The sequence below is a fragment of the Parasteatoda tepidariorum genome, chromosome 1, assembly GCF_982258835.1.
Source record: "Parasteatoda tepidariorum strain Cologne lab strain chromosome 1, Ptep-v5.0, whole genome shotgun sequence".
Classification (NCBI taxonomy): Eukaryota; Metazoa; Arthropoda; class Arachnida; order Araneae; family Theridiidae; genus Parasteatoda; species Parasteatoda tepidariorum.
In genome coordinates, this window is record NC_141755.1 from 96,146,793 (window position 1) to 96,170,417 (window position 23,625).

At 27.9% G+C, this 23,625-nt stretch overlaps 1 protein-coding gene across 2 annotated transcripts in view; it reads left to right on the top strand.

The window, feature by feature from the left end:
• The window catches only part of LOC107441929 (chloride channel protein 2), a 70,829-nt gene that overhangs the window by 33,502 nt on the left and 13,702 nt on the right, over positions 1-23,625 (top strand). For both annotated transcript variants that reach the window (XM_016055343.4, XM_087169269.1), the window contains exons 5-18: positions 555-683; positions 1,411-1,544; positions 3,886-3,963; positions 4,109-4,187; positions 6,533-6,658; positions 7,801-7,885; positions 11,657-11,758; positions 12,507-12,591; positions 13,471-13,620; positions 13,843-13,912; positions 15,078-15,188; positions 19,206-19,303; positions 21,399-21,514; positions 23,391-23,527. In XM_016055343.4, coding sequence (XP_015910829.3) covers positions 555-683; positions 1,411-1,544; positions 3,886-3,963; positions 4,109-4,187; positions 6,533-6,658; positions 7,801-7,885; positions 11,657-11,758; positions 12,507-12,591; positions 13,471-13,620; positions 13,843-13,912; positions 15,078-15,188; positions 19,206-19,303; positions 21,399-21,514; positions 23,391-23,527 — 1,500 coding nt within the window. The remainder of the gene's footprint in view (positions 1-554; positions 684-1,410; positions 1,545-3,885; positions 3,964-4,108; positions 4,188-6,532; positions 6,659-7,800; positions 7,886-11,656; positions 11,759-12,506; positions 12,592-13,470; positions 13,621-13,842; positions 13,913-15,077; positions 15,189-19,205; positions 19,304-21,398; positions 21,515-23,390; positions 23,528-23,625) is intronic.

Genomic DNA, 23,625 nt, shown 5'->3' on the forward strand with positions numbered 1-23,625 from the left:
AAAATAAACTTTGTACTCAAGTTTATTGCTTGCTGGAGTATTTAAAAAAAATATGATTTTTAAATGAAGAAGTAAGCCTCATTCATAATAATCACTTTTTAGAATTGTTTTTTTTAAAATTCAAAACACACTATTTTTTAATTGAAGAATGCTATAGCCATCTAAATTAAGTTCAATATCTATTGTTATTCAACATTATGAATTTAAAAATAAAATAAACATACTAAAATTTCTTTTTGTTATAATTTAATTAATTGTCAAAGTTTAAAGAAAAGAAATTTCAAATAAAATAAACTTTGTACTCAAGTTTATTGCTTGCTAGAGTGTTTAAAAAAAATATGTTTTTTAAACGAAGAGGTAAGCCTCATTCATAATAATAACTTTAGAAGTGTTTTTTTATTTTTATTCAAAGGACTCTATTTTTAAATTGAAAAATGTTATAGCCATCTAAATTAAGTTCAATATTCATTGTTATTCAAAATTATGAATTTAAAATAAAGATACTAAAATTTCTTTTTGTTATAATTAAATTCATATTTGATTTTTTTTTCTAGCTCGGATATGGTTGTATAGGGATTTAACTGCTCATCCTTTTCTACAGTACTTAGCCTGGGTTGCTTTACCTATGTGCCTTATTTTATTTTCTGCTGGTTTTGTTCATATTATGGCTCCCCAAGCCATAGGTAATTTTTTTTCTGAAATATCAACTGCTACTATGCTTGATTTGTTTAAATATACATTTTATATGAAGTTAAATACAACATAATTTTTTATAAAGTATAAATAAATGTTAAAAGTTTAATGTTTATGTTGTATTAGAATCATGACATGCAAATTTTTAAAAAAAAATTGTAATTGAATGTGAAATTTTGTCAGAAAATTGTCGATTTTATCTGTTGTAACTTTTTAGTAATATTTGCGTCTGCATTTTTAAACTATAAGTTAAGTTGTAAGTATTTAGGCAGTTTCTTGTCAACGTATTTCTGATTTTATATTGTTGATTTTTATTTTCAAATTTAAGCATATTTTAAAACAAAAAACAATGTGACTGTTTTTACATTTTAGTTTAATAATTGTAGCGATAACTTAAACGACTAACTTAAGCTATTTTGCCTTGTTAAAACTGTTTTATTTAAGAAAAATATTTAACAAACACCCTTGTGGTTAGTATTAATTTAAGATTTTCATCCTCTTGTTGTTGTTTTAGTTATTTTTTATATGTATAAAAAGAAATATTAAATAATAGTTCTATAACTTTCCACTATAAGTTTTTAAATTTCATTTTTTTAAACTCATACTGGTATTTTTTGCTTTTTATTTTAATTTTTTTTTTTACAGGAGGAAAAATAAAATATTTTGCTGATTTAAAAAATATTGTTCTATTTAATTTTCCATATTATTTCTTTTCAGGATCTGGCATTCCTGAAATGAAAACTATCTTGAGAGGAGTGGTTCTCAAAGAATATTTGTCTTTACGCACATTAATTTCCAAAGTTATTGGTCTAACATGCACATTAGGTAGTGGAATGCCTCTAGGTAAAGAGGTAATAATTCAGTTTCTAACATGCACAATTCGAATTCTAACAAAATTGGCACGGATTTATTATTCAAAATAAATTTATGTCAATAAATTAAATTCAGAACATTAAATTCAGAACATTAAATTCATATACCATAATAATATACCATAATGATCACTTTTTTATTCGGAATAAAACTTTTTATAATATTATTTCATGAATAAAATTTTTTATGTTATTTTTAATATTTAATTAATTGGAGTCAGGTTAAGTGGATGTTAAATCTTTTTTTTCTCATCTACGATCCAATCTTTTCTATGGATATGATTTAAAATTGTTTACCATGTAATCATTATTATATTGAATTTAACATAACTTACTAATGTCTTTTGTATCTTGTTTCTTGTTAAGTTATTTAAAAATTAAAAATAAATGTTGGGCATTAGTTTTTTCATTTATTAACTGCTCAAATATTTTTTTTCGTTACTGTTAAAACCCTGGTATAACTGTTAAGAAGTTGAAAGTAATTTAGGAACAAAACTTTGAGAAGTTCCTTTTGTTTCAAGTAACATGAGAGAAACAAGTTTAAATTGCAGAGAAGCATTTGGTTTTACTCCAGGTGTCATTGAAAAGGTTGAAATTGTATTTTACAGATATATTAAACAATGCCAATATCTTATAGATTAAATAAAGCAATTCTAAGGAATTATTAATTTGAATATCTGAATTTCAATGTTAACAAATGTGATTCCATATAAAAATACTGAGTGTTGTACATCATTTTAAAGCTTTAACTATTTATTTTATTAGTGTTTGGAATTAAAGATCTTAACTTATTAACTAAAATGCATAGTTATTTAACTTAATTTAAAAATTTTGTTAATAATTTGGTTTACTGTACAAAATACTTTTTTTAAATATTGCTAATTTAAAAAAAAACATTGTCTGTGTGCTTTGTTAAGCAAATTATAGAGTTTCACACACTGTAAGATTTCACAAAAAATATCTTCATGGTGTTTTGTTCTGAAGCAGTTTTAAATTCAGTTAATAAATATCAGTCAGTTATTTCAAAATATAAACTTTTTGCTCATAGCCCAATTTTTTTTTTCTGTAAACTTTTCATAAATTCATATTCTCTGTTTATGTTAAGAGTATTTTATTCCTGAAAGAATGATATTAAATTTTACCGCATAATTTGCAAAAGGATATTGAAATTTATTAACGTCATTTAGTTACAGGGCTATCGGTCAGTTACCGATTTGTTGTAATTACGGTCATTCTTCATTTAACCCCAACTATAGCTTGTAATTATATGGAATTTAATATTTTGTTTAAAAATTTTAAAAGATGTTTATTTTGTGTAGTATGTTACAAAATATTGTATTTCAAATCATATGCTTTGTTAAAAACTGTAATTTTTATCTTTATAGTAGCAAAATTTTCTTGCATTGTAACTGCACTAGAAAATTATTTGCCAAAATTGCCTGATATATTTTAAGAGAAGAAGTGTTTTTCAAAGTTGTGTCATTTTTATCTTGAATATAAAAACTTGCGAATTTTAATTAGTAGAAGTTTAAGGTTTGTTTCTATTTAAACAATAATAATTTTGAAAATGTTTGCTTTCTTTCCCTCAGAAAAGTATTACTCATTTTGACCATTGCATTAACAACAGTTATGCAATGCTATATTAACAAGAGCTATGCAATGGTGCCATGCTATATTAATGCGATGGTAAAAATGAGCATATTGCATAGCTGCCAACTTGCTTGATACATCTGTTTTATTAAATGAAATGTATATGTATTTTAAAGATGAGCGTACGATAATTGACACTTGTGCTTTTATTATTATGGAATTTTTTTATAATTTTAATAATTTAAAATTTTATAATTCTAATAATTTATAATAATTAATTTAATAATAATTCTTAATAATTTATAATAATAATTCTTAATAATAATTTTATAATTTTAATAATTTTTTTATAATTTTAATAATTTTAATAACATAAAATTTGTAATAATTTCAAAATAAAATTTATTAAAAAAAGTATAGTTAAAAGTCATAGTTTGGTATCTTATTTATTTGTATTTAGGTGGAATGTGTAGTGTTAATTTTTATATGTATAAAGAAAAGTGAGTTTTTTGTTGTGAGTAAGTTGTGCAAAAAACAATGTAATAACCACATACGAATATACTTAAAAAGGTAATTATTTTCATGCTACAAGCAAAAATTGTTAGATAAACTTATAATTCTTATCGTATGTCTTTAAGTTTTATTTTTCTGTTCATATTTGGTCATTATTCCCCATGCTCAATTTTTATTTGATTCCTTAAATTTTAATAAATTATTTTTTCTCCGTCAGGGTCCTTTTGTACATATATCCAGCATTTTAGCTACTATGCTTAGCAAATTAGTGAGTTCTTTCAAAGGAATTCATGAGGTAAAGTATTAATTATTGCTATTTGTAAGTAAATGTTGCATAATTTTTTTCTGAATGCAAACAGAATATACTCCTAATGTTTTTCTTTCAGGAGTAATTTGTAGCTTTTATATGATGAAGTCTCCTTGTCTGTTTCATTTCTTAGAATGAATCTCGAGCCAATGAGATGCTGGCTGCTGCTTGTGCTGTCGGAGTTGCCTGTAGTTTTGCTGCTCCAATCGGAGGTAATTTTTTCCATTTTATGTTTCTATGGACATGATTACAAATTGTTTAATCTACTTATTCATACTTATTACTTTATTTTTCCAAATATTTATTGTGTTTTTTTATTTAACATCATGATTGTTGAAAGAAATTGCTTTTATCTCATTAATCTCAAGTCATTAAAAGTAATATTTTTTAAATTTTTTATTTCCAATGGCGCATTAAAAGACATCAGCAAGTTTTTATTTGCTTTTAATTACATTAGGTAGCATTTTAGTAACACTTAGCTCAATAAAGAAATATAAATTTGTATTTTAGAACTGAGAGAAAGAAAAATGATTTATTTTCCAAAAGTATATGTCATTGGGACAAGATCAGTTTTGCTACTGATATTCAGAGCTCTGAAAATAATAACAAATGGAAATCAAAAAATTTTTAGGCAAGAAAAAAAAAGAGATAATTTTAAATATGCGTCATTTTTATGAGATAATACAGAGTTTAATATACCTCGCATTTTAGTAACCTGGTATTTTAGCAGATAATACAAGGATCTATCCAGGGTAAATTTACTACCTATTAGCTGTACCTTCTCAAATTCAACTTTAGGAAAAACGGTAGTCTGACAAAATACTTTTAAAAATGCAAGTTCTCATGCAAACCCGTTCTCATTGCAATCTGTCGAACAGAGGAGCTTTTCTGCCAGCTGTCTTATACGAAAAGACAGCACATGTTTGTTTAGATAGTGCAATGTAGTAAGCCTAACTGGCTTACTACATATCAAATACACCATATCAAAGTGAGCTTTTATTTCCGCTGAGTTTTTATAATGTAACAATGAGGCTCTCCCTCTCTAAACTTTAAAGGAAGTCGAAATTCGAACATTATCTTTAACATTATTGTAAATTTATTCTAACAGACCTGTATTTTTTTTAAAATTTTTTTTTCTCTGTGAAACTTTTTTCTGGATGACCTAGTTGAAAATGTTCTCATAATGAAAATAACTTTTAGTGCTAGTACTGTTAAATGCTTGTTTTTATTAAATTCAAGTTGAAATTTAACTATGAGACAATGATTTTTATGAATTTTTAAATTTGGATGCAAGTTTAAGCCCAAAATTTTACAATTGCAAAGTTATTTTTAAATATATGGTAAAAAATATATAGAAATTTATCAGTAGTAAGTGATTTTTATTTGTTGTAACAATTTTTGAAAATATTTTATTACTTTACCAGAGTGTTTCCCAAAGTGTGGTACACGTACCCCCAGGGGACAGGAACAGTTTAGCGAGGGGTACGCGTTCTTATGAGAAATATCTTGCAACAAACAAAAATTTAAAAATTTTTTTTATTTGGAAACAAAGCTAGCCATGAAAAGTTACGATTGCGTATTTTTCTGTTGGCTATTTTTTGCAGAGTTGGCAGTTAATAATTGGTGGTGTTAACAGCCAGTTGTGATTTTTAACTTTTGTGCAATTTTTTTATAGTAAAGGTTTGTGATAAATTCTACTTATTTTGATTATTTTTATAAAATATAATTTTTATCCCTAACATAGAATATGGATCACTGGTTAGTATCTACAATACTTGGTGTACCAAAAAAGAATAATAAACAAATTTTAAAAAAAATACTTTCATTTTTTTTATTAGCGGTTCACAGCGTTATGAAAAATTAAAAAAGGGTGCACAAAAGTCATAAGTTTGGGAAACAGTGCTTTACCATATTTTTGTGTTGATTTTTTAATATAATTTTTAATTTTCACAAATTACGCCTGAATTTTCACAAAATAGGTACCTCTCAAAAACACCTTGACAGATCCTTGTCTAGTAATTTGCTAGAGGTTAATTCACTTTTGTTTCATAGTTAACATTTTTCTAATGATATCTTATAACCTTAGATACAATAGAAGGAACCTTAGATACAATTAGGAGCAATCTTTGAAATATATTATTGGTATACTCACACTGATTCATGTTGTCAAGGGAATCATCATGGGACTTCAATTATTGATTAATACAATACATTTTATATGAGACTTAAACTTGTTGCCTTATAATATCTCATGACTAATATAAAGCCTAATAATTAACATTTCATTCTTAATATTTAACATTTAGTGCCAGATTTATCTGACAAAGTGAAAAAGATTTATATTTTCTAAAAATTACTTTTCACACAATTGGTAGTTACAAATGATAATCTACAATCCGTGTAATCTGCACACCCAAAAGTATGCTGTGGAATTAATTTTATTTTCTCATTACAAACATCATGCTTCTAAATTGCAAACATCATGCTTCTTAAATGTTCTAAGAATGTTAAAAAATAAAATTTTGTTTAAATAATTCATATAAACAAATATTTGCAGGTGTGTTATTTAGCATTGAAGTAACATCCGTTTATTTTGCGGTGAGGAATTACTGGCGCGGTTTCTTTGCCGCTTGTTGTGGTGCTATGGTTTGGAGGCTATTGGGAGTATGGTTTAAAAATGAAGGTAAAATGTTCTTTATTATATGTTTTATAATAAACGTTTTTTTAGATTGATGTCAATTCTAGAATTTAATTTTTTAAATTTTTTTTTTATTTTTTATTTTAGGATTTAGCTACCATATTTTTTGATTTACTATGGCTTGAAACTAATTCTGGTGTTCTAATTAAGTTAGCTATAAGATAATATCTACTTATAAAAAAAAGTGATTATTTAAATTCAAATGTAATAATTTAAGAAGTGATAATTTAAATGTGTGATTTGAATCTTGCAAATTGTAATATTATCGTATTAAATATCTCAATTTTTGAAAAAAAAGTGGATATCCACAATAATAACTGCTGAAAAATCATTAAAAAGTCACTTGAATATAGGATAAAAAAAAAAGGCTTAGGTCAAAAATCATAACTCAAATTTTAAATTTGCATATCCTAACATTGCTTTAAAAATATTGAGATTGTTGAAACCATGTAAAATTATATTGCTCTAAAGCCAAAAAAGTGATTGTAAACTATATCAATTGAAATGCCAACACATCAAAAAATGAGGACACAAATATGCGATTCAAAGTTTACAAACTTTAATTTTGCAAAGAAAAAAATATATATACTATAAAACTATATACTATGATTTTATTAAATTCAGGCGCATAAGCTAAATGCACTTTAACAGACGTAGGTGGTGCACTCCTACAATATTTTATTAATTGCATTGAAACGTCTATACTTCTCTTAAAGTATTTAAATGTTGGCTTATAAATCATATTTTTGCTTTATGCTTTCTGTTATTTTAATCCTTTTATTTTACAAACTTTTAAAAATTTGAAAGAGGAAACTATGAATTCTGTTAAGAACATTTCATGATTATTAGACATTAGATTATTCGACAAAAAATTCCATATTTTGTCAAAACATTTAATATTGAAAGGTTTGCTTATTACTTTATTGTAATATTTTATTTTTAAAATTTTCACCAGGGATTACTGAATATGATCTATTTTATTCATTACATATTTTGTTTTTTTTCTTCTGCAAAATAGATTTATCAATGATAGAATTATTTTTATTTTAAGATTTCAATGTTTCAAAGTAAATATTTTGTTCATATTCTTATTTATGAGAGCTAATTTCTAGTTTTTATCTTTATAGAAACTTTAACTGCAATTTTTCGGACCAACTTTCACATAGACTTTCCCTTTGATCCACAGGAGTTGATTGTGTTTGCAGGAATTGGGTATTAATATTTATCTTCATTCTCCAAAAATGTCATTAAAATTCAATATTAAATTTGTACAGTAATGCAAAAATATTTATCTATATTATTAATTGAACTGAGTGATGATAAATCTAAGGAATTTGAGTAAATAAGTTTTAAAATAATTATATCATTTAATTTTATCACTTTGCTAAGTATTTATATTTTTGGTCTGTTACGGAAGTTATAAAGCAAAAAATGTTTGGGGTAAATTGATTTGGCTCTAACTTATGTAAAGGAGGTTTTTTAATGATTTTTGTACATATTATTTGCAATCATGAGGAATTTTTAATGTTCTATAATAAATATAACTTTATTTAAAAAGCTATGATATATTTTTTTATTCTGGCTTGTGTTCTCAAAATAAAATTTTAGTTGCCACTATTTGGGACAAAATGTAATCACATTAATCTAGCTTTGTGTAGTGTATCTACCACAACAAACATATTCCAATTCATTAGTAAATAAGACATGTTAACTCGATTCTATAGAGGGGTACCTTGTCATAGATGAAGGTTGACATTGGCGATAACTACTATTCCCACATTGGTGAACTTCGGATGTGATGTGAACACGCCTACCTTGACAGGAATGCCCACTACGATTTGAACACGCCTACCTTGAGAGAAACGCCCACTACGATTTGAACACATGCCTACTTCGATGAATGGTCCACATTGAAAAGTTAGACTTGCTACTTGTGACTGCGACATTGTCCTCCTCACGCTGTTGCTGCTCAGTCTCCATCACACACAACGTATACACTCGTCTGCTAAAGGCAACGCAAGAGCGACCACGCTCATGAACTTAATATCGCTCTCACTATCAGCGCTCAAAAAGTACGGTGATCTTAATACAGCTCTCCCGGCTTCTCACAAAACAGCAATGAATCAATTAGTGATATCCTTTCTTCGAATTCTATCGCAGATATAATTCTGGTGGGGGAGTACTGTTGTGTATCTTCCACTACAAAAATACAATTCCAATTCACTAGTATATAAGACATGTTAACTCGAGTCTATGTTGGGGTACCTTTACATAGATGAAGGTTGACATTGTCGATATCTACTCTCCCCACACTTTGTTTGTCCGAAAACAGTTAAAAAGTATTCACAGATTTTGTAAACTTAACAGCTGCGGGGTAGGTGTACCAGTATTTATTGCTATAATTGATAATAATTTAGTAACTTTTTTTTTAAAAAAATCGGGCCTTGTAGTTTTTCTATATTTAAAAAAAGAAAAAAAAAGCCATGAAGTGTCATATATTTGTCCAATATTTTAAAAGAAGTGTCAGGGTTCCCACGGTCCTTGAGAGTCCTTGAAAGTCCTTGAATTTTTTTTTGCTAAATTTAGGTCCTTGAAAGTACTTGAAAAACGTCTTAGGTCCTTGAAAAACTTGATAGGTCCTTGAATTTGTCCAATACTGCCGGCGGCCCTTTTTATAAAACACTCGCGGATCTTTCTCGTTCTTTCTGTTTTGTTCCCGAGCTCACTCACGTGGTTTTTAACGCCACCGTTTCTAACCGGGCCTAGCGTCTTGGTGTCTGCCAAGCGCACGGAGCACAGCAGACAATCAATGCGTTCGGGGCGAGACTCCACTTCATCTTCTGTCGCATATGCTTAGTCTTCTTTTTTCTTATCGAAACTGGAATACTCTCGAATTTCGTAACAATATGTACCTTGTAGTTTTCAATAAATTTGCCGTTTTACCATCCGCACTTGTCCTTACGTTTGCGTCATTTAAAAACTTTATTGTAAAGCGTATTCGCAAAGGCACGGCTTCGTATTTGTGTTATGTAGTTTAGACTAGTTATGCCTGGGAAGTGCTATTTTAATCCCCAATGGATGGATAATCAAGCTTATAAAGAATGGATTTTATCGATGCCCGGAAAGAAGTTCAGAGCCAAGTGCCGATTATGCATGAAGGAGATCGATATCGCGAAAATGGAAGAATCTGCTCTGAAATTACACATGAAAGAAAGGTAAAACAAAAAAGCAGTCTCATGCCTTGAGTTCTCTTTTTCCAAAGATGCCCGAAAAGAAGTTCAGAGCCAAGTGCCGATTATGCATGAAGGAGATCGATATCGCGAAAATGGAAGAATCTGCTCTGAAATCACACATGAAAGAAAGGTAAAACAAAAAAGCAGTCTCATGCCTTGAGTTCTCTTTTTCCAAAGACATCAACGTCTAATTCATCTGGTGTAAATACTCCTTCAACATCGTGTGCCCCATGTGAAACAGAAACTTTAGTGGCCGAGGTAACATTGTCTTCTTATCTGGTCAAAAGGAATGTGCTTGATGCTGAAATTCTCTGGAGTCTGAAGTGCATCACTAGTAATTATTCATGTAACTCCTGTGAAGGGATTAGTAAATTGTTCTCCAAAATGTTTGCTGATAGCTGTATAGCGAGACAATTTTTTTGTAGTGCCACAAAGTGAGCCTATTTGGGCTCCTTTGGATTGGCACTATACTTCAAAGGGATTCTTATAAATGAGCTGAAGAATGTTGATTGCTACATTGTACTATTTGATGAGATGTTAAATCAGTCTCTACAATCTAAGCAGATGGACATTATGGTAAGGAATTGATAATAAAGTTTGCACTAAGTATCTTACCTCCCAATTTATTGGTCATGGAACTGCAGAAAATATTTTGTCCTCTTTTTACAAATGCATGGATGATGGTTAAAAGCTCTCTAAAATACTTCAATTATCCATGGATGGACCCTATGTCAATTGGAAATTCTATTAGAAGCTTCCGTGTGAATTAAAAGAGAAATATTCCCACCAGGTCATATTCATTGGCAGTTGTGGATTACACATAACGAATAATACTTTTAAACATGGTGAAAATGGGATATGTTCCTTCTAATTTTTATTTTCAGAAAGAATTGTTGCTGCATAACATTTAGAGAAGGTTGTGTAAATTATGGATGAATAATTTCAGAAACGATGTTTAATAGAGGAGAGGAGGGGGTTATGGAATAGTCATGGAATATGGAATACCTAAGATTTAACTCTGTCTTTCATGCAGCCTTCACATGGAAATACACAGGATTAAAGGATTTCACCATTAACACCTCATTACCATTAGTTATAGATTGTGCTGAAAATGATTTTGTGAATTAATATGTAAAACCAGTAGGGTTGTTTTTAAAAAAATATAAATTTTAGTCCATAATTCATATACTCTCTTCTCTCTATATAGGCAAAGCATTTAGGTATTATATTTGAAATTAATTATTGCCACAACAAGCATTGTTGCTTCTAGTAAAATAGAAGAGAATAATTTTTAAAATTGGTCTTAGATTAAGGTCCTTGAAAAGTCCTGGAAAGTCCTTGAATTTCAATCTCATCATAGAGTGGGAACCCTGAGTGTCTTACCCTACATTTTTTCTAAACTTACGGTTTCGATTTTTTGAACTTTCTAGAAATGCTGGGCAATTAAAGAAATTTATGAGTTCCACTAAACAAGAATTAAAGAAAAGAGCAAAATGTAGTGCTTTTAGAAATGCTGTGGAAAGCCTCGCTGCTTTTTTTCTCATAGAAAAGGAAAGGATTCAACCAAATTTTGTCCTTATAGTTGCTTTTTTTTATTTTGGTTTCAGCCTATGTCAATTTTTAAAAAGGCATCTTCATAAAAAGTTTTTACGGAGAAATCTTAATTTATTCAAAAGTGTCACCTAGATCTTTAAATTTTTTAATTGTGTATCATACTGCTACTTGTTGAATGTGACTTTTCCCCTTTCAGTGCAGTCTGTGGCCTGGGAGGAGCATTCTTTGTGTGGTTTCACCGACAGATTGTTTATTTTAATAGGAAGCATAAAAGGATGAATGCATTTCTCCAGCAAAAGTAACATTTAATTTTTGAAATTTTCATAAAATTGAGATTGTTTGCATTTCATGTATGCATACTGCAGTATGTATATATTTTTTACAACAATTTAACTTAAATCTAAATGATTGGCATGAAAATTTTATAGATTAAAATTATTGAAGTTTCCTTTAAATGGATTCCACTAAATTAAGTTGAAATAACAATTTTAAAAATTAAAAATGATTTAAGCCAATAATTGTTTAGAAAGAATATAAAGTTATTTTGTATTATTTTTTTTTTTGTGTAATAATTAAGTTGAACTCCTTCAGCAATGCACTCCTAAAATTCAGTTTGGATTGGAACTTGTTTGCTTTTCAGCAATATATACTCACTTTTATCTTGCTATTTTGAGTACAAACACTGAGTTGGAAATCTTGCACAATATGAGTCATTAACTCAATATGAGGGTTAAATAGTTATTATAGTAAAATATGTACTCAATATGCTTTTTTTCTATTTCAAGTATAAGTTTTTCCTTTGACATGGACATAGTCTTAGACAGTTTTTTCTTAAGTGTAGGATTTTTCTTTAAGCATTTGTATATCATTATGCATTTATATTGTTATTGTCTTACAGTTTTTAAATTTTGTCTTATTATTTTGTTATATTTCTGCCTTCTGATCTTTAGATTTAAGGATTATATCTATTTAATTTTCTTTCTTTTTTCAAAAATAATGGCAGTTAATAAAGTGTTCACTCTGAAATATTACTTTTTCTTATTTAGTCGTTTTATATATCCAGCATTAATAACTCTCATCATTTCGACTATGACATTTCCATTGGGTCTTGGACAATTTATGGCTGCAGAAGTAAGTTTTGATATTTAATAAATTTCAGGTTTCTCTTTTTAAAATTGAAATTTTAGGAAAAATTACTTATTTATTTAGTAATTTTAATATTATAATTTGAAATTCTGGTGTTATAATTTTTTTTATTTTGTTTTCTTTAATAAATTTTAGAATTATGTATAAAATGTTAGTCTTTGAAAGCTAAAATTTTTATAATTTTATAAATTTTTTATTAGCATTCAAAATGTTAAAACATTTTTCTCCAAAATTAAGTTTAATGATTATCTATTAATATAAATTTATAAAATTAAATAAAATATTTGAAATAAATAATTGAAAATTTAAATTTTTAGAGTTGGTTTGTTTTAGAGTAATCTTCAGGGTTTAGAGAAAGGAATATTTTAAACAAATTTTCAAGCTAAAATTGTAATGATTATAAAATGACAAAGTAAATTTTTCATATGATAAACTGCTAAACTTATAACTGTATCAAATTTTTTAAAAATATAAATCTTAGCACTTTTTTAGATATTTGCTTTATAAATGATATTTAAAGTGTTTATTCTAATATTTAAAAAGACCTTTAACTTTTTTAAAATTTTGTTTTATCCAATACGTAGGACCATCAATATTTCTTTTTTATTTTAATTAACTTTTTATGTAAGTCAGAATTTTCACTCATATCTTGTTTGTGTGTTCTATGTTGTTCTATCATGTTTCATTTTGACGAAAATTTTTCTATGACTATGGCTGTTCTTTGAATAGCAGAGATAAGGTGCTACTCCAAATTGTTGTAATTTTTGTTGTTCATATAGAATGAAAAAAACTGCTGCTATGCTTTTCTGAGGAAATGAAAAACTTTTGGAGTCAATATTTTAATTTTATTTTTTTAACTTTCAGTTGACTACCCATGAGTCCATGAATGAATTATTTAGTAATGTCACCTGGTCCAATCATCATTTAGAAGTAGATGAAGCTATCATTGTTAGTCACTGGACTACAAAATATACTAATATATATGCTAATTTAGTTGTATTTATTATTATAACAGTGAGTTCTATTTATATTTTATTCAATTTATTTATCTCTTAAAAATCTTATAATAGTACTTTAAGAAATTATTGTTAAATTTGCTGTTGTAAATAGCTGCTAGATTTTAATAGATATTTTAAAATTGCTTCAAAGAAGAAAATAATATTTTTATTCTATAATTATTTAAAAAAAATGTTATTATAAATAATTGTTTTCTTATGTTAATGTTTTTAATTTTAGTTCCTAACTAGTACTTTGGCTGCAACATTACCTGTGCCATCTGGTCTTTTTATTCCTGTATTTAAAATGGGTATGCTTTTTTTTATGTCTTTTCTTAGCAAATTCATTATTAAGATTTAAATATAATGATTTTTTTTTAATAATTCGCTTTGAACAAATTGGCATGGAACTTGCTGCCTTTATTTCATTAGAAATAATGCTTGAGAAATCTTTTCTCCTTTAATAATTTAAAAAAAAATGTTGTGCTTAAACTCAATCAGGCACATTATAGACTGAAGTGGAGCTAATATAAATAGAGGTGATAGTTTATTGTAGAATTAAATAGTGTTGTATTCATTGCAGGGTATCCGCGTACCTGGAAAGTCATGAATTTTGGTATTGAACAAAATTTGTCATGATATGTCATGATTTCAACTATTTTTTAAAAAAGAAAATCATGGAAAGTCATGAATTTAGGTCACCGGTAAAAATCTAATTTTCAGAATTAACCCTCCCCCCCCCCAATTTCATGGTGTTCTGAATATCTGAATTTCTAACAAAATCCCCACTCACAATCATATTTTATTAAAATATAAAATGTTTTATCATGTACTATAAAAATTAAGGTGTTCTTTCAAAAAATGAAAGAAAAAACATCATTTCTAGAGCAAATTATCTTTTGAACTTCTGTGATTTCAGAATTTTTATTTATATATATTTTTTATATTATCAATTTAAAATTCTAACTGAAGCAAACCAGTCTTTGGCAATTTTTTTAAAATTCTGAAATGAGAACGGAAAAATCAGGAGTATTTCTTTCCTTTTCGATGAGCAAGAAAATTTTCTTTGGAATATAATTCTGCAGAAAAAAGGAAAAAAAATTATTTGCTTTTGTGATTTTTTTCAACTATTTTATTGCTTCAACTCTTTCTTCACTCTGTTTTTTAAATTTAAAATCTATAAATGTGAAGATGCAGTGTTTAACAGTTTTGGTAATACTTCTCATTTCAATTAATGTTATAATGCTATTTATAATTTATTGTTTCGTTTTTGTCAGAGAAAATAGTAACTTCGTTAAGTCCTGAAAAATTCTTGGAATTAATCATGAAAAGTCATGAATTTGAAAGTCTAAAATGTAGCAGATACCCTGTAATTAACATCTTTAATCCGGAGGATATCTACTATGTGTTTGAAACAAACATTGAAATTTTAATGTCCCTTAAATGATTTTATAAGTGTTTTAACATGTTTTTAAGGGGCTGCTTTTGGGAGACTTGTGGGAGAATGTATGGCATCATGGTTTCCTGAGGGCATTACTCTTGGTGGGAGTGTCAACAGAATAATTCCTGGTGGATATGCTGTTGTTGGTAAGGAATATTTTTTTTGATAACTATTTTGCAGAGAATTATATTATATTGTGTAATTTACGAGTATCGTTTCTGCCTTTAAAATTTTCTAGTTGTTAAAAAAACCTTTTTATTGTATGCATGAAGGTCTTAGTACAAAATAATAGTAATTGCAAAATATTTCCTGATCAATTTAGAAATTTATTAACTTTTAAATATTTAATAAAAATTTTACTGAATTCTTCCTGTTGCACACTACTTTCTCTCTGAATAATATTAGAGAAAAATTGATTTTTGTTTCATAGTAACTGCATTTGAAATTTATTACTACGCTGCTTTTAAAATTAATTACGTCCATTTGAATTATATAATTTTTACAAGGTTCTTACATCAAGCCAGTGGTAGTTAGCCTTTTCTCTCACCCACACGTGTGCTTCTTTATTTGTTGTGCAGTTTTTTTTAACCACTGTTCAATCAAGCCGTAACCAAATTTAGTACAGTTGTAAAGTTCATGTAGTTAAAGTTTATGGAGAAGATGTTTGTTAAAAATAAATGCATATATCTATCTATCAGGGTGCATAACATTTTTAAAAAGTGCTTAAAAGCTGCTTATTTTTTATTTAAGTTTCTTAAAAGCCCTTAAAGGTGCTTTTTTTTATTCGGGGTTTGTAAAGAGTGTTTAATTTTTTTTAATCAAAAAAGAGATTTTATTTCTTTGTTGTGTCGATTGTCATTCTAAATTACAAAAAAGATGCAAGATTTTCACAATTTTCTCTGCAATATTTATCAGAAACTTGTTATTTTATCATGATTATGTAAAGTTTTTGAAAATGTTTTGATTTTTTTTGTTTTTATGTTTATAAATTAAAAACTTCAAACAAAAAAAATTTTTTTTTTATTACTGCATGGATCATAATTATGATTTTTTTTTTGTTGGAAAGTGATTAAAAATATTTTTTGAGTGCTTAAAAAGTACTTAATAGGGGCTTATTGTTTGTTGAAAAATCTGGCTGTTATCTGTTTATTTTAACTTTTACGATATGCGTGTCAATTGATGTTGCATTTTTTCATCTTTGTAGACAAGAGACATGTAACCTTTAAAAAAACACCTATTCATCTGCCATAAAAGTATAACCTACTAGTAGACCAGTATTGCTAGAAGTTTAAACAGACTTTTAGTAATTAAAAAGCAAAAGATTTTGAATGAACTCAGGTTGTAGTAAATAAGTGTATTTTATATAACATCAGTCATGTGATCATGGGATGGCTTATGATCTGGAGTAACTGTAGTATCAGTTCTTAATCCAGAAACTGCCTGTACTGATCTAGTATATGAGAAGTAAAGTAGCTTAAAGTATTAACCAGATTAACTACCGCTGCATTAATCACTGTTCATCTCTTAAACTTTCCTTTAAATACTTATAAGTAAACTTGTAGATAGGCTCAAAATTGCCACAAGCAATTTTTTTTTAGTTGATGCTTTTCAAGCCAATCAAAATCATATACTGAAATTCTTCATATACCAAAATTTTCGAAAAATTTATTGTGATTTCCAAATCTGTAGGAAATATGTTATTAAGAATAATACAAAAAAAAAAAACTATTAATTTCCATCATAGTTCTTCAAATTTGTTGAGAGTGTTACAGTGATAGGCTGTTTTTTTTTTTCCTCATCAAAATACTGAAAAGTCACTAGCATAAGTAAAAAATGTTTTAATCAAGATTCTGTAAAATTTATTTTATGCCAAAAATTTACAATGGGAGTAAATCTTATTAGTTACATGTACTCTCACCTCATAGATACCTTTCTTATTTGCTAGTTCTAAAATAGAAATTTATGCCCGTTTCAAAACTAAAGTATGTTAGTATGACCAGCTAGGTTATGGGCAAATGATTCCAAGTACTCAAAATTATGCCTTACCAGAAGGGAGGTAAGAGGACTGAAGTGTCCTGGAAATTGCATAAAATGGTAAAAAAAATCATAAAAATTGAGCAGTTTTTCCAAAGTTCTAAAGCTTAGATAAAGATGATCTCCTTCTACAACTAAATAACACCTTGTTCTTGGTCCCTTTTAAGCCAAAGAGCCACACTGACTTGTAAAAAAGACAGTGTTGTTCGTTGGCTGAAAAGTTTGGAGAGACCTGATATAGAATAATATTGTACACATATTTTAGAACATAATTCTGTTTTGCTTTTAGGTACTTTTTTTGTAAATTTTTATTATAATTTTACAGCTGAGCAAATAAAACTGTTAGGACTGTGTTTTTACATAAATTAAATACCATTTTTACATTTGTTTAATGAACTGTCAGAATGGAGGAATTAAATTGATGTGAGTGAGTTTTTTGTGAATTGTATGTTCAATGAATTAAATTTTTATTCATCAGTACTGTTTTACCTAATAATTTTTTTAAAATTTTTTTACTTTTTTAAAGATTTATTTAAAGTTTTTCCATAAGTTTTCCAAGCATACCTTTTGTTAAGGAATGACTATTTTTATTATTTTATGTTTTTTGTTAGTATTTTTAGACTTGTATTTGTTGCTAGAAAAGTATAAAAAATTCTGTATATTTCCCAGTAAAGTATAGAATAATACATTTTAAACAAATAGTTGCATACACTTCTTAAGCATTGTATGTTATATTCAGAAGTTATACAGCTATGGCCAAAAGACCACCAAAGTATGAAATGCAAACATTTTATCTAAGATTTAAGAATGTCTGACATTTGGCCACTCTATGTATACTTTGCAATTTTGTTTTTAAATAGAATACACACAGGAAAAAACATGAAATATTTATCATTTCATATTTTGTTATTAAATTTTAGCCATTCTATAAATTGCCTAAAATTTATCTTTGCTGACTATATAGGGTAAACTAACCAGTGAAGGAACACTTAAGCTTCGCTTGCCTTTTAAAAAATCATATTAATTTCAAAATTCGTAATTTTAGTTAAATGACAGTGTCAACATATTTGTTACTAATTGCAAATTAAGTAAAAAAATTGTAGAGAACTTACATAATATTGTTTTAATGTTTTGAAGGTTCAAATAATAAGTAGTAAGAAAACCAAGTGAAGGAACAGCTCTTACCAGTGAATGAACACCCAGTAAAGGAACACTTAATTTTGGTTACTTTTTAATGCTCTTTATGAATTTATAAGCCATACAAATATTTAAAAACAAGCCTATTCTTGAAATTATAACATATAAATGCTTGGAAAATGTTAACTTTTTTTTTGTAATCATGAATTGAAAATTAAAGTGTCAACATATTAACACATACTGTTCATTCACTGGGAAATCAATGCCCAGTAAAGGAATATGCCTGTTCCCTCACTGGTTAGAAGTTGTTTTTCGTATTTTTGACATACTTTTGATGCGGAACATCACTAAAGGTACACGAAAATTAAAGTTTATCTTTTATTTTCATTAACTTAGAAAAAAACCTAGTAAAGGAACGCTTGTTCCTTTACTGGTTTTTCATCGTTTGGTGATCCAGTGAATAAACACCTCCTTATCTCAGAACTTTATTATGCTATGATGCGTAAAAAAAAATAAAACGTAACTTCAATAACTATATGTTGTATTCTCTTTTTCACAGTGAGAAAAATAAAACTATTACATGCAATTAATTCCACTTCAAACATATAAATACAAACACTCACCTTATAATTTTTTCAAAGAAACAAGGTGTAGCAGAGATAATAACAAATTCAAAATTTTTTCCAGAGAAGTCTATTTGACCAGGTAATCCAAAACATTGCTAGATTGTTTTACAGTAAGCTATTGTTACCAATCAATCTAAAGAAAAACTTCCAAATTCTTATTTTTAATCAATATATATGAAATGTTCCTTCACTGGGTAGTGTTCCTTCACTGGTTGGTTTACCCTATACAACTTTTTGGGCAAATTTCTACTGCAGGCATGTTACTCTTCCTTTCATGAGTTTTAGTTTTTGCTTTCCATGCAGTTAAGATGCTAGTAAATTTGGAAGTATTTTGTACCAAAAAAAATGTTTTCTGTAATTCTTTAGGTGCTGCTGCCCTTTCCGGGAGTGTCACCCACACCATTTCCACGTCAGTCATTGTGTTTGAGTTGACTGGTCAGATGTCGCATATTTTACCTGTGATAGTGAGTCACTAATAATATTTAACGTCATATTTCATTTTCATTCATTTTTTTAACTGCTTAATTCTCATCAGTTTTTAATATTTACTATCCTGCATATTAATATTTTTACTGTTTTGGTTATTGCATAATAAAATTTTTATGCTTTATGTCATGTAATACTTTTTTTATGTAATTTTGTATAATTTTTTATGCTCTTCAGAAGCATATTATTTTTAGATAGATGTTGTGAAGTGTAACAAACAAATTTAAAATAATTTTGAAGTTCAAACAATACAAAATGAATTTAATAACACAAATATTTTTGTTTCTAAACTTAATATCCTTTTGTCAACACTGTAGTGTTGCTGCAAGTTGCTTGTTACAGCCTGTTCTTTTATTCAAATTTTACTACTGTTTTTGGATTTATATTACCTGGTTGCACTGCCCTGCTATATCAAAATCAAATTATGTTGTTTCTTTTTTATGAGTCTCAGCCTGCTCTTTCTGCCTTGGCTGTCTGTTTGAGATGGCCTCTTTATTGAAAAAATGAGCAGTACTTGTCAGCCAATTTTTAGTTAAGAGATTTAGCCATTGAGAAAGCAGAGGAGAGTTTTGGTGGAAGTTTTGAAGCAGGAGAAAATAAGAGAGACAGAGATAGATAGACAAAGAGACTGGAAGAGACAGATAGATAGACAGAGACGAAAAGAGGAGAAAGTGGGCCTGCAAATGAGAGATAAGATTTAGGATTTTTATTTCTATTTAAGTGCAGCAAAATATTTATCAACATAAAATTATATAAAATAAATTATCTTCTTTTGATTCTTATTTCTCGACAAACTTTGCACTTTATTTCTGCTCAATGTGGATTTGTCAGGGCTGATTGTACTCCGGAAAAAATCCGGATTTCCGGATTTTTCGCAAACAGTGATCCGGAAGTTTCCGGAGATCGAAGATTCAGACGTTTCAAAAAATCATTGATCGCAGAAGTTTCCGGAAATCAAATTTTCAAAGGTGGAACTTAAAAGCACAGTTTATTATTATTATTTTTTTTTGTAAGGGAGAGCCAGAGATACTTTATAAGCTTATATTTATGATTAATATTCATTTTTTATCAGTAAGTAGTTATTATAATCATAAACTCAAGAAAGAAAGACATATTGTAAATTTCAATTACTTCTCCAGGTCATCATAGGTATGTGTAAAATTTTAAATATATTTTAAGTAAACTAAGAAATATTGAGAAAAGGGAAAAAAACCTTGTTTAAATTTTTATTTTTTCAATTTAAAATGTTTTTTTTTTTTAAATTTATTTTTTATTTTTATACGCAGGGAATTTTCCGGAATTTTGACTTAGGCTCACAATCACCCCTGATTTGTTGATGGTGATATAGAATAGGATATAGTTATATATTTTAAAATGTAATTGTAGCCAATTTTAAAATATTAAACAACTATATCCTATAATTCATGTAGCAGAACATTAATATCAAGTTAAGCAAAAAAAAAATATAAATAATAAATTAGATAATTTTAGAGTGATCACTAAAGGTTACAATTATAAATATTTTGCTGTACTTTTCCATCTCCCTCGCCCAGTCTCTCTGTCCATCTCTCTTTCCCTATCTCTCTATTTGCCCCTGCTTTAAAACTTCCATTAAAAATTCTTCTCTGCCCTCTCATTGGCTAAATCTTTTACTAACTGAAAATTGGCAGACAAGTACTGCTTATTTTTTCAATAAGGAGGCCATCTCAAATAGACAGACAAGGCAGAAAGAGGCAGGCTGAGACATTAAAAAGAAGAACTACATAATTTGGTTTTGAAATAGCAGTGCAGCCAGGAAAAATAAATCCAAAAATAATAGTAAAATTCGAATAAGAGAACAGGCTGTAACAAAAAAAGTTTTAGCAATAACTTCAACACTTTTATTTATTTATTTATTATTTAAAATTTGTATAGTCACCATAGGGGGATAAAGAAATGGTCCGGAAAACTTATTATAAATTTAAAAATTTGACATTTTAACTTTTACCAAAAAAAGTTTATGACACACAAATATTTTAATACTCTGCTAAAGTTCATAAATGTCTGTTTATTCCAAATGTTTAATTATTTCAGCTTGCTGTTTTGATTGCCAATGGTATATCTCAAGCTTTACAACCGTCCATATACGACAGTATTATACAAATTAAAAAATTGCCTTATTTACCACCTATAGTTTCTACATCATCTGAGTGAGTTGCTTAATTTTTTTCTCAATTATTTTTCTATGTTACCCATTTTAGATTGTTTGTTTATTTTATAATATGGTTGAATAACTGAGCACATATATATTGTATAACCTTGGTAATACAATACAAGTTTTACTTTTCAAAAATTGCAGTGTTATAGAATTATTCTGCTTGTCAAGCATTTCAGAGTATTTTATAGAATATTTTAATATTGTGTTATGTTTTATAAGATATTCAAAAACACTGAATAAGAAATTCCATTACTTTTTTAAGGGCTTGAAAATTTAATTGTTGGTAAGTAACAAATAAATATGGTAAAAATGCATATCAACTAACTAGCTTAAACTAAGCAGAAATCCACATCAGATTTAGGAACTAAAAGAATAACATTTTCAGAATTAGTTTTATTATTAAATTACTTAAATGTTATATTTTTTCTGATGCACTATTTAAACAAAAGCATTGACAATTAGTTAGTTTGCTATACACAAAATTTTTTTTTTCATGCATTTTCCTCTTACGAGAAGCGTTAGGAAAGTAAATACTGTTTTTTTATTCAAAACAAAATTTATTTTTGCACAAACGAGAATTTTGGAAACTATTTTTCTACTTAGTTATCTACATTGTTCAAATATTTAAATATATACCCTCTTCTGTCAATATATACTCTCAACTGTTCAAATGTATATCCTCTTTAAAGAAGGATGCCACCAAAGGAGACAGCCACTGTTGAACCTTGTTTTTTTTTTTCCTCATCATTGATTTGTCAAAATCTCATACGAAACAGTTTTTAAAATTCACGCAAACTCATCACAAAGCATTTGAGCCACTTATGAGTAAACATATTGTGAGCCATTTATGTTTGCAAATAAACTATCACTGACAACAGAATGCTGCCAACTTCTTGTTTTGCCATGAACTTTTTTGTCTTGTGTGTCCTTCATTGAATTTTGCAATTGATATTCTCACCATACCATCATTCATTACATTTTCACTATGAATCTAGAAGTTAATTTCAACTGCATCGCCTTTCTTTGTAAACAAAAACTGTAGTACAAAGCACTTTCACAGTCAGCAATAGTCTTAAACATTTTAAATATCTGCTAACACATGTCAGGGTGCGTAACGTTTTTACAAAACGTTCTTAAAGGTGCTTATTTTCTATTTTCGTGTTTTAAAAAGCCCATAAAGGTGCTTTTTTCATTGGGTGTTTTTAAAAAGTGCTTAATTTTCCCTTTTCCAAAATGAGATTTTTCCTTTACCATGTTGATTTTCACCAGAAATTATACAAAAAGACACTTTTCACATTGTTCTATTCAACGTTTTCACAATTAACTCAACCCCAATCTATTTTGGCGTACCCATGATCCCTAGCGTATGAAAATGTCATTCATTTTACGTGATTCGAAATTTCATGATTTTCGACAATTCGTCAAAAACTATACCAAAAGTTTTTTTGTATTATTTTTTTTACATGACGGTTAAAACGGGATGAAACCGTCAATTGTCAAAAACTTGCCAACTCTGCCTAATTATGATCTTTTTATAAAGTGCTTAAAAATATTTTTGAGTGCTTAAAAGATGCTTATTTTTTGTTGAAAAATTGGGCTACGCACCCTGACATGCAAACATAACATAATTTAGCTGTAATAGCATCAGTTAAGAGACAACCAACCAGAGATGTGTGTGCACATGTGCAGAACTGCTAAATTACTGCTGCAGTAACAGAACAAAAAAATTACTTTCTGTGCATGCCTGGTATTATTTTTTTCATTTCTTATATATTTTCACCTTATCTCCTTTTTTGCAATCTTATGTCGTTATTATATTAAAATGTATTAAAACTTTCTGCATATACTGAAACTTAATTTAATTCCAGAGCTCACAATGTGTATGTTTCGGATATAATGGTTCGAGATGTTGTCAGTGTGTGGAGAGGCTGCTCATACAAAGACCTGCGAAGCATATTAAAATTGAAGAAGAGACTTCAGTTTTTCCCACTAGTCGAATCTTTAGGTTTGTTTAACAACTTATATGTTTCTATATTTACCTATCTAAGGCTGTTTTTCTACTTAAGGCACTTTCGAAGGGTAGTGAAGAGCCACAGGTCAATT